Source organism: Ornithodoros turicata, chromosome 1, assembly GCF_037126465.1.
Source record: "Ornithodoros turicata isolate Travis chromosome 1, ASM3712646v1, whole genome shotgun sequence".
NCBI classification, from domain to species: Eukaryota; Metazoa; Arthropoda; class Arachnida; order Ixodida; family Argasidae; genus Ornithodoros; species Ornithodoros turicata.
The window spans coordinates 31223718-31239565 of record NC_088201.1 but is presented as its reverse complement, the minus strand read 5'-3'; the positions used below and the strand labels follow the sequence as shown (position 1 = coordinate 31239565).

Here is a 15848-nt window from a genome sequence, read left to right as displayed (position 1 = left end):
ATTTTTTTATTTTTCTTCAGTCCTCACCCTCACCAATCGAACTTCATCAGCATTGCTTGTTCCTTGCGTGGCTGATATGCATCGCAATGCAATAGGTGAACTACGAAGCAGCATTTTTATTTTTCGAGCCCCATTCCTCCTGCGGTGAACTTTGTTTGCATTGTTCGTTCTTTTCCCAACTGCTGCACATTCCAAAGCGGGGTGATTTCATGATCAAAGTTATGTTGCGAACGACGTTGCGTTACCAACATAACTTCGACCATCTCTGAAGCGAAAGTTTTTTATGTGCTGGTTCGGGTCGTCATGAAGAACGTTTGTGAGTAAAATGAACTATGTCACGAGTGGGAATATATGGGATGCGTGCTGTCGAATTTACGCATTTTTGGTAGACACCCCTCACAGAAAGAGTGTTGGGTGCGTTGCCCCAAATGACAATACGATGTACTTGCTATGAGAAGAAAGGACATTTAGAGACAAACACGACGTAGATTACTTTCGTGTATCACAACTGGGAGATGACTAGTGAGGTTCCCAAAACGTACCACATTTTACAAATGAGGCAACTTTACGATTTTTTATCTCCTCAAAGGCAAACCTTAGATTCTTCAGAACTTAGGATGCAGTGCTACCCACCCCTGACGATACGTGAAAAAAAAATTCACCTGAATGTCAAATAGTTATGAAAATACGTGGTGTCAAACTTCGTAGGAAACGCAGTGGTTGAAATGCCCACATCTGAATGATAATTCATTAAAAAATAAACACCAATTATTGTCAACTTCTTTCAGCATCAATATGCCTCCTAGGGACAAGGCTTTAATATGTGTTGGAAAGAAAAAAATTGGAGAGGTTGACTGGACCAGCCTGCCTGATTCGGCGTGAAATCACCCAGCGGTATTTTTATTCCCCTTCATTCCTCATCTGCCCCCACCCGACTATGTGTACATTGTTCCTTCAGTGACTGACATACCTACATTGCAAAACAGGTGAGCTACGAGTGACGCAGTATTTTTATTCTTCTGCATCCATCTGCATCCATCCTCCACCCAGCTTTGCGAGCGTGTTTGTTCCTTGTTTGAGTGACCTGAAGCCCAGGGATTTCCCCGAGCGCGGATCTAGGGGGGGGGGTCCTGGGGTCCGGACCCCCCCCCCCCAAATTCCAGACTTAAACATAGGGTTCAATGGACCAATCCCAGCATGCACCTGGCACTTGTCCATAGCGGACCCCCCTCCCCTCCCCCTTCCCTCGGAAAAATCCTAGATCCGCCGCTGGATTTCCCCGGCATAGCCACCCAACCAAATACATATAATGGCCAGAAAATGCGGTGGATATGTGCGTTACATCCCGTACGGAGCCCCCCACACCCTATCGAGATGAAAATCCTGCGCAAATCCTTGAGGCCGTCGTGTAAAATGCGTTCGTGATGCATGCATGCGTGCCTCGCGCATTGCGTGGAGAGGAGTGACGGACGTTGATCCGTATCGGCAACACGCGGCATGGCACCGATGGCACGTTGCAACTTTGCTCAAACAACTCAAGCGCCGCATCTGCCGACGCAGCACCGCGGGTGCCATCCCCCGTCCCGACGACCTTCAAATGACGACTGGTGCTGCGCTGCTGCTTTCACTGCAGTGACCACCCGTGAACGACCGCAAGACTGAAAGGAGCATGGCAATGAGGATGGTGCAAGCACCTTTTTTTTATCCTTTATGTCGAGGACGTGATACGTGACTGGACGTAACGAAAAGCGCGGCACAGCAGCACAGGAAGGAAATGTCGATTTGTCACCGACGTCACAGGTAGGAGGCGGTTTTGAAGAGATGAGCGGCTGATGTTGTGTTTTGTGTTGTATTTTTCCAATGGCACGAAAGTAAAGAGAATGGTTTTCGTTCGTATGTAAATGGAAGTCAAGTGATGCACCACGATTTCTGCGTAAACAGGTTTTAGGATGGGAACTTATCCGGCGGAACTGCTCACCTTGAGGAGAAGAGAAAAGATCCTCTGCTAGCCAGCAAAATATAAATAGGAGACATGCCATCAAGACAATATTTTTGCGGAAAGAGCTGTGCGGTCCGGCATGCTATATTGCTCATCAATGCTACGCTGCTACTCCAAGTTGCATCTGCAGAACGATGTGCAGCCTATGAAGAATGCCAAGTAGTAGCCAGTCAAACATTTTCAAAGGAATTGTCCAAGGTGTTTGGCCCAGGCCTGAGAAGCACTTTCCGCACCCCAGCAAGATACTTCTTTGTGCAGGCAGTGGACACAAGTGGGAACAAGTGAGCTATTCGATTGGAGTCTTGCTCTAGCTTGCAAAGATAGAGTACTAATGCTAGCCTACATCAAGAGTAACCACTACAAAACAAGAGAAAATACTGATTCGCCTATGTGTTACTGATAACAAAACCCTAAAATCTGATGGTAAGGTGAAAAAGTGGCCAGCATAAAGGCATTTCAACATTTATTATCCTGATGTCAAAGCTTTCAGACAAATGCCATTAAGTATCTCCGGGTGGCACCGCACGAGTGACATGCAGACTGAAGGCATTAAGCACTTAATGCCATTTTTCGTGCCCGCGGGGCACAGGCACGGAAAACGTTGTTCCGATTTGAACATTTATTCTTGCATAAAACCACTTCGTACAATGCAGGACAAGATTATTTCATAATTTGAGGTTACGTGAGTATTCTTTGATGAAGGAAAAGCTGGAGTTGTTTGAAATTTTCACCAACAAAAGCAAAATAACGCAATACGGCACCAAAGGGATGGCATCGGCATTATGGTGCTTAATGTCATTACTAGGGCCTGCATTTTTAGGCACTACGAAGGCCTGTAATAGACAGGCATTTTGAGCCCCCAAAGGCACCAATATGGGCAGTAAGAAGGGAAAACAGGCACATTCTCCTGAGGATGTATATTGACTTTCTTGTAAAGCTTTTCATGAAATGCGATTCTGGTGCTTGCGCTTGTTTCAATAGTATGATACTATACAAGCTTCAACTAATCATACAAAAATACTTTTATGCATGGGGCTAATCCCAGGATGGCACCACCACTTTTACACTGATATTTTAGCCGCTCATTGTCCTGAAAGTGCATTATAATGAGTCATGCTCCCAGTACCCCAGCCCCAAGGTTTGGGAATACCAAGAAAGGCTGCATGTCTTAATCCCTTCTTCTATCTGAATATCTTCTAGATAACCAAAGTACTGAACAAAACCAAAGTGCCTCCAGCTACCGGAATGAAAGATAAAAATTAAGAAAATATATATCATTCCGCAGGGACCTAATATGGCACACTTGCACGACGCTTCTAATCATGCTCTACCGTGATCGTCGGAGTCAGGTCTTACAGCGTAGAGTATGTTGCACGAAAAATGCAGCATAGTTATAGCACCCTCATTCTTAGTTTTTGTGTGTAAATATACATTATATGCACAAAGAAGGCCTGCGGCAAGGTTAAAAAAGTCAGTTCTGGAATGAGATCAAGAAAAAGGCAGGCAAGCTGGAAAATGTCTCGTCTAGGTATTTATAGGCAAATACCTAAAGATCCGAGCCCTAGTCATTACACACTGACGTGTGTTAGATAATGCCACTCTGCACCCTAATGGCATTAGACGATAATAGTGAGTGTTAGGAGACCGCTGATAACATCACCGTTAACTTACCGTGCCTACCGGAACCAATGACAGGGAGCGTGACTCTGAATCGTATCTGCTGATAGGGTGCGGTATACGCGGTAGCCTTCCGGGCTACTGGTAGCGGTCTACTAATACTTGCTAATATCATTTGTTCTGCCCGTGTGGCACATGTGATAGTTGCTACGTGAGAACCTTTAACATGCTGCAATTTGCAGTAGATATGGAGTAGATATAGTCTATAATAACCACCTTTTACAGCGTCAGCTGTTATGGGCAGACTCCCCCGAGATCTCGTAGTAGGCGTCCACAGCAAACCGTTCGTCTACAGGTCTCATAATTTACCTCGAGGCCGGTTTGTGAACTGCTCTACAAATTTCTGTCCTCTTCTACTGCCTGCCGCCTTTGGAATTGGGATTTGCACATTGTTTCCATTTGTCTTTTCTTTTTTTTTTTTTTCGAATGTTTATCAATTTGAATGCACCATCCTAGTCTACTGGTATACATATAGTACTGTACTACATATCCTGTACATGACAGAGTTTATAGGTCTCCACATCACATCAATATACCACTTGCATTTGAGAAATAAGGCATGCTATTCCACTCATCTGGATAGTACAGTAAAATCACCACCAAAGTGATTAAAAATTGAGAACTGTAAAAGTTGAAAAGGCATAAAGTAAAACTCATCACCCTGTTTCTGCGTACCCATCTCTGTGCAAAAGAAAGTATCTCGTGGATGTAACAGTGGACGCAATAAATTGTATTCCAAGGAAGGAAACATTTTCATGGTACGTTTTAAAAAATACGACATGTGTGAGGAGTAAACATAGTTCTGGTTTCACTTTCCTTGCATCGTACTGATTCCGAAACTATTTCTTATCCGCGAAACAGGACACATTGCTTCACTGAGGAAAAAAAGATAGGACAGTTAGATCGATTGCCTGAAATAGGACTGCCCCGCCCACAACAGGACGTCTGGTCACCCTACCTCCAGGCCAATCATTCCACCGCGACTGCAAACTATTATTTGCATGTTTGTAGAGCTTTATATTCAAGAACTTCATTTTTGTAACTTGAAAATATGTATATTAACGCGTCTAAGTAACGGTAGCAAATTGCTTCATTGGGAAAGTAATCGTAGCTGTAACTTTGTAGTTTCTGCTGTGAGTAACTCATCAGTGGCTGCATTTCCTTAATTGCAGCTTTACGTCATCTCCTCCAGGGAAGCTGACTGTAAACATTGGTGGAACACAAGGTCATTGTAGTATCTGGTCTCAAGTGCTTGACCGTGGCGATGGATTATTCATTGTGAGGTACAGGTTGTTTCGAACCTGCCCTGAGGCTAAAATTGAGGTCCTGTATAACAACTCGCCTCTTTTGCAGTCACCCTTTGTACTCAAAGGTTGGTTTTCTTCTTGTAGCACTCTCATTTTTCAAACAAGAGAGCAAGTTGTGCTAATGCCTTCTTGATGTTTATGTGTAGGCCCTCTCTATCATGAAGCTTGCAGTTGTCCCATGTCGTACGAGGAGTGGCTTCGTGAAATGGATTGCTCACCGACTGACCCTCAGATTCTCAGAGACCTGGAACAGTTTGGTGATGCAATTGATATGAAGGCTGCTGTGAAAAATGCTCTAGAAAGGTTTCATAGGCCAGGCTCTATCAGTTTTTGTCATTATGCTGTGCTAAACAACAAGGTAATGTAGTATCTCATTTTTTATGCGAAATTATTAACTCAAACATTGATTTTCACAACTACAGGTGTACCGATCATGCTATGGCCAACATGTGGGGTTCAACATGTTTATGGATGCAATTTTACTCTCACTAACAAGAAAAGTATGTCGAACATTTCAGATTACATGTTTTCCATTGTATCGCGACACGATATGTTATATATTTGATGGGTTACGTTGCTACAAACAGGCTGCTGCGCATATGATCACACCACCAGTGTAGCGAGACGAGAGCATATTCATGCATGCAACTCGGGAAAAAAGACTGCACACGAGCTCGCTTTTTACTGTGGACTAATTTGACTGAACCAGTGAGATTTCAGCTAGAACTCGCACTTGGTTTTCTTGAAAAATCTTTTGTGCGGCAACAAGGTTGATTCGAACCAAGTCCTTTGTTGTTAAAAGAGCAGTGAAAGCCACCACCATCAATTTAACATTTTTGGTGATGGTGGATTGTGCAACAAATAACATGCACCCTTGTACAAGAATGGTGATCAGAGCTGACCTCTAGCACGAGAGAGAACTTTGATCTGCACACCTTCTCAGAAATATCTCAACTCCTTAAGGGACCCTGTAGTGAATGAGTGATGTTGTCATCACTCCATGACATATACTAGAATATGCTGCAAGTAGCGTTGCGCCCTGTCTCTGGTAGACAAACTGTCAATGGGCAATGAGACCTCATGGCTGCTTGCTGTGCTGGTGCTACATCACACTGATCAAATTATATCATGCCAAAGGATCGGGCAGGGCCTCCAATGTTACTCTGCAACGCTCATGACTGCTTTTTGAGGGCATTTTTCTGAATTAAATTGCATAGTGACGAGACACCATTCAGCAAAAACATTTTTAATGGCCACTTTTGAGGTTGTGCTTGATGAATGAAGCAATTAATTGCTCCTTTAAAATATGATGCCGTACCTTATTCCGATGAACAGGCTGCTGCATGTATGATCACAGCACCAGTACAGTGAGGTGCACGCATATCCATGCACACAACTCTGGAGAAAGACTGCACATGAACTCGTTTTGTTATGTGTCTTCAAGGCTACATGCGTTTCGTTTTGTTTCAAGATAACCTTTGACAAAGGTCAAAGGTACAAGATCAAAAGCAGGGCCACTTGACCCGTTATTGACTTGACTTGTTATTTCTAGTTATTCCTATGGATACAGCCACTGAAAGCAGAATTGTGATTGGAGTGACTCCTAAGGATTACGTCACATTCTAGTAGGAATTAGACCTTGTTTAGTCTAAATGATTCTTGTACCCAATTTCTCATCTCTGTTGCAATAACAATGAAACACAGTATAAACAGTATTCTTACAGTATAAATGCAGTTATTGGTAGTACTCAGCTTCATGAGACTGTGTATCCTTCCTTTGAGAGCATTCCTGTTACCATTGCACTTTTTTATTCAAACTACTTTATATTTTCTAGGTTGTTTTACCAGATGTTGAGATGCTGGTCAATCTAGGGGACTGGCCACTCGAACAAAACACTTTCAAGGGAACCAAGGTGCCATTTTTCTCGTGGTGTGGCTCTCGAAAAAGTAGTGACATTGTGATGCCTACCTATGACCTAACAGAGTCTTCGCTTGAGATGATGGGCAGGTTAGACCTTTTGGAATCTTCTTGTAATTTAAACAGGCACCGAGGCAAATGCCTAAGCACGGCTCTTGAGAGTTGTTAAACTGTTAGTAATTTGCTCAATAGAACTAACTTTAAGCAACCCAGCAGGATAGTTTGTGTAAAAAAGAATGAACATAATTTTGTTCACAAAACATGAGTGCTCTTCGCAGAAAAGTGGGAATTTGCTATCAGACAGAACACTAGCGGAATGACGTACATGGAATGGCTTGAGGATAAGCTGAAAAATCATGTGGTGATGATGCTTTTACCTCGTGATTGCTGAAATACGTAAAAAAAAAATTCATGTCTTGGGGAAACAGAAAAGACAAACCCAAGTCATTGTGTTGCCTGTTGTAATGTGTCTGTGTAGCTCTCAACATAAAATGCTCTGACTTTTAAATGTTGAACAACATAAAAGTACTACTGCAACTTGGGAACATCTCAACCCTGTCAACAATAAATTTTCTTCTTCAAAAATGCCTATTCATGGCACAAAACATATTTATTGATATTTTTCGATTTTTCTCTACAGTCTCAGTTGGGTACTTGACGGGAATGTATTCTAAAAAAGTACTCTAAGTATACTAGTACAAAGTACACACCTAAAGTGAAGTACAAGCACTCAGAAATGTACTTAAAGTACTGCTGGAGCACTTGGTACTTCAAGTACTCCCCATGACTCAGCAGAAGGCACATGTGTTTTGTTTTACCTGTTTACATAGCTGTGGATCAGTTTTTCGTTGCTTTATATCTGACTATATATATATCTGCTTTATATCATAACTGACAATGACTGTGACAATTTGTTATGTATGTGGCATGTCAGGATGCATCGCGGAGTGCTTGGAAATGTGTAGTTTTTGTTGGTGTGTCTTTTTGTGTGTGTGCATCCATGTGTGCATGAAAGCATGCTTTCTTGGTTCATATTATACCAGAATGTTGTACTAGCACTGCTGTTTGCCTGTGGAGGTGTATCTGTTTCAGTTCATATTCATGAGTAAGCAGCAATCTACCAAAAATGAGTGCAAACATTTATCTAGATTCCAAGATATAATTACTTTCTAATCTTTTGTCACCATTAAATGGTGAAACATGATATGTACAAATCTGCAGTTTTCCTGACAGGGACTTTGAAGTACTACTCTGCCAAGTAGCATTTGCAGTATGATACTTTGATACTTTGTAACTGCACTTGAAGTACCTGTGATGCCTGGTACTTAGTATTTCACTGAAGTAATTTTTTTTTTTTTCAATAATTGCTTGTCACTACAGATGATACATAAAAGACAGTATTCATGTGTGACCTGTCATGCTCAAAGGTGTTCTAATGTGGATATTGCAGGCAGCACAGGTTATGACATGCTATCAATAGAAATCCACGTAAGGGTGCAGTCACTGCCACTCTGGTTTGGGTGTTTTGTGCAATCATTGCTATGATGTTCTAGTATATGATTTTAAAGGTTAGCTATAAGTCGATAAAATATAAATAAAATATAAAAGGTAAGGTATAAATGGACTTGTATTGTTATTACTACTTCAGTTGTGTGTGTTGTGTAGTTGAGCAAATATTTTGTGTTGCACATGCAGGGTAATGCTGGATGTGCTCTCTGTACAAGGTCACCCAGGTCCCTCCTGGAAAGACAAGGAAATCGTGGGCTTCTGGCGTGGCCGTGACAGCAGAGAAGAACGGCTACGTTTAGTACGCCTGTCTAGGAAGCACCCAGATGTCATTAATGCTTCCCTCACTAATTTCTTCTTCTTCCGAGACCAAGAAAAAGAATATGGACCACGAGTAGACCACGTCTCCTTTTTCCATTTCTTCAAGGTGCAGTATTATAACGGAATACTTCTAATGTCTAGAATTTAATGTGTCTTTAACTCAAAAGTCTGATATGCATGTATTACTCTTGTGGGTATTGGATGTGATACTTGTGCATTTCTCAATGATAACATTCCAAGTGTGAAAATCGAAGTATGTCGTATCATAGGATCTAGTTGTTCAATCTCTGTATAGTGAGAAGCAGGAAACATGCAGCTTCTTCATTGAAAATACAGTGGACTCTTGTGAATTCAAACTCCTGGGGAACAAGGATCTTTGTTTGGATTATCAGGCATTCATCTAAATACATGTGAAATGACAAAATATAGTTCAATATAGCTACTATACAAAGTTATTTTCTATACATTTCCCATTTCATTCACATTTCATCGGCATTATATATCTCACGAGTAGTGTACCCACGCAGCAGGGACTTGAGTCACGTCTGTTGCCAGTCGTTGACGATGGTGTGGTCTACGTGTGCTGCTTTGCCGCTTACTGTCTTAAATTCCAAACTGTGCTGCTCTTTGAAGCTTCCTATCCAGCCGTATAAACACTTCTTCCAGGCCTAAACGTACTGGGAGTTCGTCGGCCTTTGCATGCTGGATTGGCCCACTCACTAGAAGATTTGAGCTCCGTGCGCGTTTTAGCCACAAGAGCAGTGCAACTTCAAGTTGCAGATATGCCGCTTCTCTGTGTCTTCCGATTCGGTGTGAATCTACTCACCTTTGCCAGGATCGTTTCCTTGGCTTTTATGATCGTTATAATTGTACCCTTCAAGATTCTATACTTGATTGCTACCGACGTAGTAGTGATGTATGGAGCCGTGAACAACCGCTCATTCATGTGCAGTGTAATTTACGGGAGCGTCAAAAGGTGGAGCAACCAACAAAGACTGCCCTGGAATCACCGAATGCGCTTTCCGCCAGTATGAAAAGTTTGAATGAACTGAAGGTGCGGTTTGAATTAACCGTTTTTCTAATGCACTGAAAACATAGCGAGCCAGCCAAAAATTTGAAATTTGTTAGAATTAACTGAAAATATGAATTATCCGGGTTTGAATTAACGCGAGTCTACTGTATTTCTAAGTGATGACACTTTAGCTACCTTCACCTTGTGGTCTTTACTCTAGCTCTGATATCTTCATGTAGCAAGGAGACATCCTTGTTGCTGGAGATATATCTTGACACATGCTTGTAACATGATTGGTAGCACACTTCACAGGTCGTATGTTGACATCACATAGAGCAAGGTCGTAATTGACTAATAGTGACAACTTGTTTGGACACCCTGTACAAACTTGGGTGAAAGTCAGTGGAATGAGGATAGTTTCCCTTTCAGTATTTCTCTGTACATGTTACCCCTATGTGTGTGACATATAAAAGTTGTGATTAAAGCACAAATGTTACGGGTGATTATATTGGTGACTTGTTGTGCTTACAGTACAAATACCAGATCAATGTGGATGGCACCGTTGCAGCCTACCGCATGCCATACCTCTTGGCTGGTAATGGACTGGTGCTGAAGCAGGACTCTGAATATTATGAGCATTTCTATGCTGATTTGGTGCCTATGCAGCACTATGTGCCTTTTCGGCAAAACCTCACTGACCTGGTGGAAAAGATACTTTGGGCCCGCAATAATGACGAGAAAGCGTACCGCATTTCCAAGGAAGCAGGCCAGTTTGCACTGGACCACCTGCTACCACACCATGTCTTCTGTTACTATACTCATTTGCTAAATGTATGTATCAAATCTTCTTATCATTGTGCATATTAGAGGACATGGGCATTGATAGCGAGACAGCATTATGGGTGTGTACGAAGTTCCTCAAGTGGGCTCGGTCCCCTAGAGGTTCCTATTTTGACAAGGGTGGAAACTTCGGCCAGTTAATATATCATAACGAATGGGATAGTGCAACTGGAAGGACAGGGACAGACACATTAGACAAAAACAAGTGCTAACTTCTGACTCGCTTTATTGGGAACAACAACACATATAGATATGAGAAATAAATAGTCATCTCCTGACGATGAGAAAACGAAGGATCATGGACATGTTCACAACATTCATTGATTAGCTATGAAGGTGGGATATGGGACAGCAGGAAATTCCCAGAATGGACTGGGTTACTATAACTGTTGACAGATGAGGAGCCGAGCTTGCTTACTTTCAGTTGCCAGATGACAACTGCTTTTATAATACACCTGTTTCTCATGGACGCCACAATATTGAAAGTGCAGCGCCGTCTCGCCGGGGGACACATTGAAAACAGTTGATCGCCCAAGCCAGAGAGGAGGAACGCACACTGGCTGTATATGCTTCCTCTGTGGTATCGCTTTCCTCCTTTCTGGCTTGTGCTGGATGCAATAGTGCTGGGTGTGGGGCTGCCTGGAAAAACGTGTAGTACCAGGTATTTTGGAAGGATACCCATCTTGCAAACATCAAAATACATATTCTATTTGCTGTTGGTCTGCTAGAGCTCATATTGTACACCACTGTTCTAGGAATTTGCACGACGTTTGGTCCACGCACCTAGCGTTACTGAAGAAATGGAGCTTGTGCCTCAGGTACATGATGAGTTCCCATGTCAATGTGACGACTCTTCGGTAAGTTTTCTATTGCCTGCAAAAGGGGGTGAAATAAGACTCTGAGTGGCAGAGGAGTGGAGTAGAAGACTGCATGCAAGCAAATGATTTGTGCAATTTAATTAGGGTCTGACTTTTTCAGGTTAAATGCCTTTCCCGAATTGTGGGGGAATCTGGTGCTATTTTCAAATCTGAAATTCCAGGTGAAATCGGGTGCTATTGACACAATCGGGTGTTATCGGGTTATTTTTTCTTTGTGCCCACCAAACAGCCTGTAGAGTAAAGGCACACATATTGGTCAAACATGCATTCTTCGCAAATTATCATCACAAAACACCACTTATTGTAACGTTATATGTGCTTTGCATTGTTTATTGTTGCACTCAAATGTTTTCACTAGACATGTGAGCACTAATTACTACTAAATTGTGTACGTGATGCAACATAATACGTGATTGGAAGTCAGGAAGAAATCTGGTTTAACCCGAATTGGTTCGAAACTGATTTGGGAGGGAGTAATTGGGCAGAACTGAGTTTAACCCGAAAAAGTCAGGCCCTATAAATATAAAGTGCAGGAGAAACATGCAAGAATAAATTCATCAAGGTGTATGAATACATGCGAAACGAAGTTACAATTTGCACTTCATGTGCCGGTGTGCTGCAGAGCCCATTTATAACGATAGTGACGGGAATGTGAAATCTGATTGTTATATCAGGGTTATCGTTAATAACGAGCTTTCGCAAAATCGCCGGTCGGGATCACATCAACGAAGTAGAACAGCATAAGTAGAACGCCGCTGAACGTGCGTGCATTTTTTTCTAGCGCAAAAGCATTTTATCTATCTCTAAATCAACACAGCTTTGTGTCGAAAACTTTTCCAAGGACAACATACCCGCCGATACCACGTGAGGCTCCACACGTTTTGGAATCGACGACTTCGTCTATTGCTCATCATCCGGTGCCGTAGTCAGCATCATTCTCACTATCGGAACTACATTGTCCATCAGTGTGCGCCTCGCCCACGGGTAATTCGTCGACGTGTGTTTGGGTGGCTACACACAACTGTCTGCTAACTCTAGTTTTCGAAGCCACGGTACTTTGCAACAAATATTTTGCACCAGTACAAGATCTGTCAAGCATGTGCAACTTCGGGTCGAGTCATGTGCCTTTGCTCGTCAAAACGTGTCCCTGAATTGCAGACGCTATCGTAGCATGCAGCAAACCAGAAAAAAACTTGAGGGCGAGCCTCCTCCTACTCCTCGCGAGCCATTTCGAAGTCTCACGCCTTGCAACACGTGCGTCTAATCTCCAGCGGTCATACGTGGATAAAGGCATTGCGTCCTCAATGTAATGCTCACGGAGGCTAAGGCTCTTGAAAATGCCATCGTAATTTGTTTTTGATTGAAAAAGTGCAATCTTGCTTTTCGATTGTCACGCCATTTTACCGGCCGCCAGGAGAATTCTGATGGCTATACGCGAGCAAATGCTTTTGCAGTGATCGTTATATTGATGTATCGTATACATGTTTTTCAATGGGTGAGCTGACGGGAACGAGCAGTTTGATCGTAATATCGAAGATCGTAATAAATGGGCTCAACTATGCCACTAATTATGTAACAGTGAACAGTAACAGGCAGCTACTGTGTAAGAAACAACACTCAAAACTAATTCAAACATATGACACCAGAGTTTTCCTGGAAATTATTTTCTGCAAGAAAAAGTCTGTATGGGTGAGTGGGAGCCTTATTGGCAAAACTGTGCAGTAAGGCTTAGCATTACAAAATTTTAGCCTGTGCTATCATTTGATTGCTATCTGCAACTGTTGTTTCCTCTATCTTGACTAGCATCGAGATGAACTTTGAACACAGCATTCTACTAAAGTGAAGCAAGCACAGCAAGCTTCAGACGCAGCGTATGGCCCAAGCAAGTCGTCGTCCTCAACAGAGGCATGCAAAACTGTTGCTGCTTTGCCAACCCATTTTGCTGCATTGTGATATGTAGTACTTAAAGTAAGAACATACAGTATTGCGCATGACAAAGAGAACTAGCCAAAGATTTGTTCACTGTTAGGAAGTTCTCATAATTGGTTTCTTTTAGGTTTGTGGGTGTAAAGCAGGGTGCTATGAAGTAAGATAAGCTTTTATGTTGCATTATACAAAGATATTTTGTTAGTAGATACAGCCTTGTGAATACAGGAAAGTGTGCAAAGTCTGCAATGAGCACAGTTTGGCATGTTTATTTTGGTCTTCACCTGAAGTGCCTAATTCAGCACGGTGCAAATTTCCTTGCACTTTCTTTACGGTCACCCTGTGTGCCAAATACAATGGTGCTCAATATTCACTACATTCTCATTTATTTTAGAAGTACCTCCTCTTGCATTTCTGTATTTTCAAGGAATATGGAACATACTCGCATCTGCATGCATATTCTTGAGTTCAAAGTGCATGCAAGTCCAGTCTCTAGTGACCGGTATTATTTTTCTGTGTAGTGGCAGTATTTTGTTATGCAGCTTTATCTTTTATGTATACTTCGGGTACATGAGTGTATATGTACAATATTTTTGTTGTGTGGTGTATTGTCACTGAGCAATCAAATTTACAAAGACGCCCGGATCGAGAGATCTCCTCACATGCTGTCAGCAGACCTGCGTGACATCAGGCCTGCATGGGGAGCTGCCATAAGCTCTCGTTGGCCACCAAAAACCTGTCTGCTGCTGCAACTGCTATGGCGCTTCTGCCGTGCCGTCCTACGTCACAAGTCGCCTTATCGGCCTTCCAATTGGGACGACGAACGTCAAAGTGACATCGACTTCCCTCATTCACTTACAGGCTGTTTGAATGAGTGAAGAATTTCTAAAGGGTGTGCAGATCAGGGTCCTTTCCTTCGTGCACGTGCTACAGGTGAGCTGCGCTCGTCATTCCTCACAAGAGCTTGTGTTATTTGTTGCCCAACACTCTGCAGCGAAAACCGAAAAACTTATGGCGGCATTTCACTGTCCCTTTAAGCAGTCACTGCAAACATTTTAATTCATATACGTATTGCTGTTGTGAATCTTAATGTGCCTTCTTTTAGCAGTGGTTTACTCAAGACCTGTGTAATGAATACGAATAAATTTTTTTCCAAAAACACAAGGTATTTTTCTGTGTGTCTAAACAGCAAAACTGGTTATTACACCGTTGGTAGGAAGGGAAGGGGAGCTTGTGTAGGGGTACAACCTTCCCATCTAGTTCTGGCCATAAAGAGTGCTCTTTGTATTTGTGGAATCAAGGATCGTCTTCAATATTGTCCTCTCCTCTCACACACGTATTGCTGCTTTGGCTTATGACTCCAATGAGGGTGCCATGAAATGTTGTTTAACCTATCAGTCGTGGTGCAGTCAACTTGTGCCTGACGGGTATATAAGCAAAGTGAAGGGGTGTAAAATGCAGCTGAGACTGTTTTGTCTGCATTCTGCCACATGCTCAGCACCACTTGCAGGAATATTGCTAGTATTTACATATTTCTGCAATTTATTAAAACATGGGCATAAAAAGTGTTCTTTAAAAAAATTTATTGAAATAACCAGGAAGAAACCACACTTGCCTGTTTTGTGAAACTTCTATGTGACTTTCTTATTCAAACCACACTAATTTCTACTCGTCTGACACCCACTTGCCCTAATTTCTAAGCTATGTGCCTCTACACCTGAACTCTGATTGCAAGTGATAACTAATGGAATGCCTCAGTAGTGGTAAGGATTTGAGCTCCCTTCTTTTAACCCTGAAAGAGCATAAATGGGATCAACACTTTTTTGTGTTGCTTTGCCACATTTAGATAGAAGCTCTCGTATCAGTGCAGAGGTGGTCGCCTACTTCTCTGTGTTAGCACCAGTATTCGTCCCACCCTCGAGATAAGCAGACGTCTTCTCTCATTGCATTTTTAGTGGAATGTATGTGCTGTGATCTCTTTTCCAACATAGAGCTCTATAAAGTCATCTTTATGCAGCATATTGCTACAAAATTAATCTACACCCGGATATTGCTGTTGTCGCTTGTGATCATAGTTATCTTTCGACATAAAACCACCACCTATCACTTGCCTTGAATATCTAAATGGTGCTATGCATGATGAGTGGGACAGGCTCTCAGGCTGGCTTAATCTTACACTTCACTGTACCAAAGTTGCTTTGACTTTTAGAGACTTCATTGTGGCACTGTGTTTCTCTTATCAAGTACTTTTGAATGGTAGTGGTCATCAGTATAGATCAATGGTATCAGTTTAAAGGGACAGTTCCTATCGATTTCAAAACTAGTGTCATTTTATTCCTCATGGACCACTGACCATGGTATCAAAAATCCCACGTGAAACAGTGGCATAGTTTGACTGTTATTCGATGGAATACATGACAAGAGCAGAAGCCAGATGTTGAGAGTATACCGGAAATCCCTCTCT

General features: G+C 42.3%; 1 protein-coding gene across 1 annotated transcript; it reads left to right on the top strand.

The window, feature by feature from the left end:
* The first annotated feature begins 1379 nt into the window (after window positions 1-1379).
* On the top strand, window positions 1380-13628 carry LOC135377867 (protein O-glucosyltransferase 2-like). Its single transcript, XM_064610585.1, has 10 exons — window positions 1380-1800; window positions 1942-2280; window positions 4849-5048; window positions 5130-5341; window positions 5406-5483; window positions 6819-6991; window positions 8597-8834; window positions 10272-10571; window positions 11336-11437; window positions 13262-13628. Exons 2-10 carry the CDS (start codon window positions 2033-2035, stop codon window positions 13277-13279), a joined length of 1569 nt encoding a protein of 522 aa, XP_064466655.1. The 5' UTR covers window positions 1380-1800; window positions 1942-2032; the 3' UTR covers window positions 13280-13628.
* Window positions 13629-15848: the final 2220 nt, after the last annotated feature.

What these genes read in the sequence shown, in the direction of transcription:
- LOC135377867 (XM_064610585.1), top strand. Translation starts at nt 2,033, where the DNA reads ATGCCATCAAGACAATATTTTTGCGGAAAGAGCTGTGCGGTCCGGCAT. An exon ending in GTGGACACAAGTGGGAACAA is followed by an intron (nt 2,281 to 4,848) that starts GTGAGCTATTCG and finishes CCTTAATTGCAG; the next exon opens with CTTTACGTCATCTCCTCCAG. An exon ending in ACTATACTCATTTGCTAAAT is followed by an intron (nt 10,572 to 11,335) that starts GTATGTATCAAA and finishes CCACTGTTCTAG; the next exon opens with GAATTTGCACGACGTTTGGT.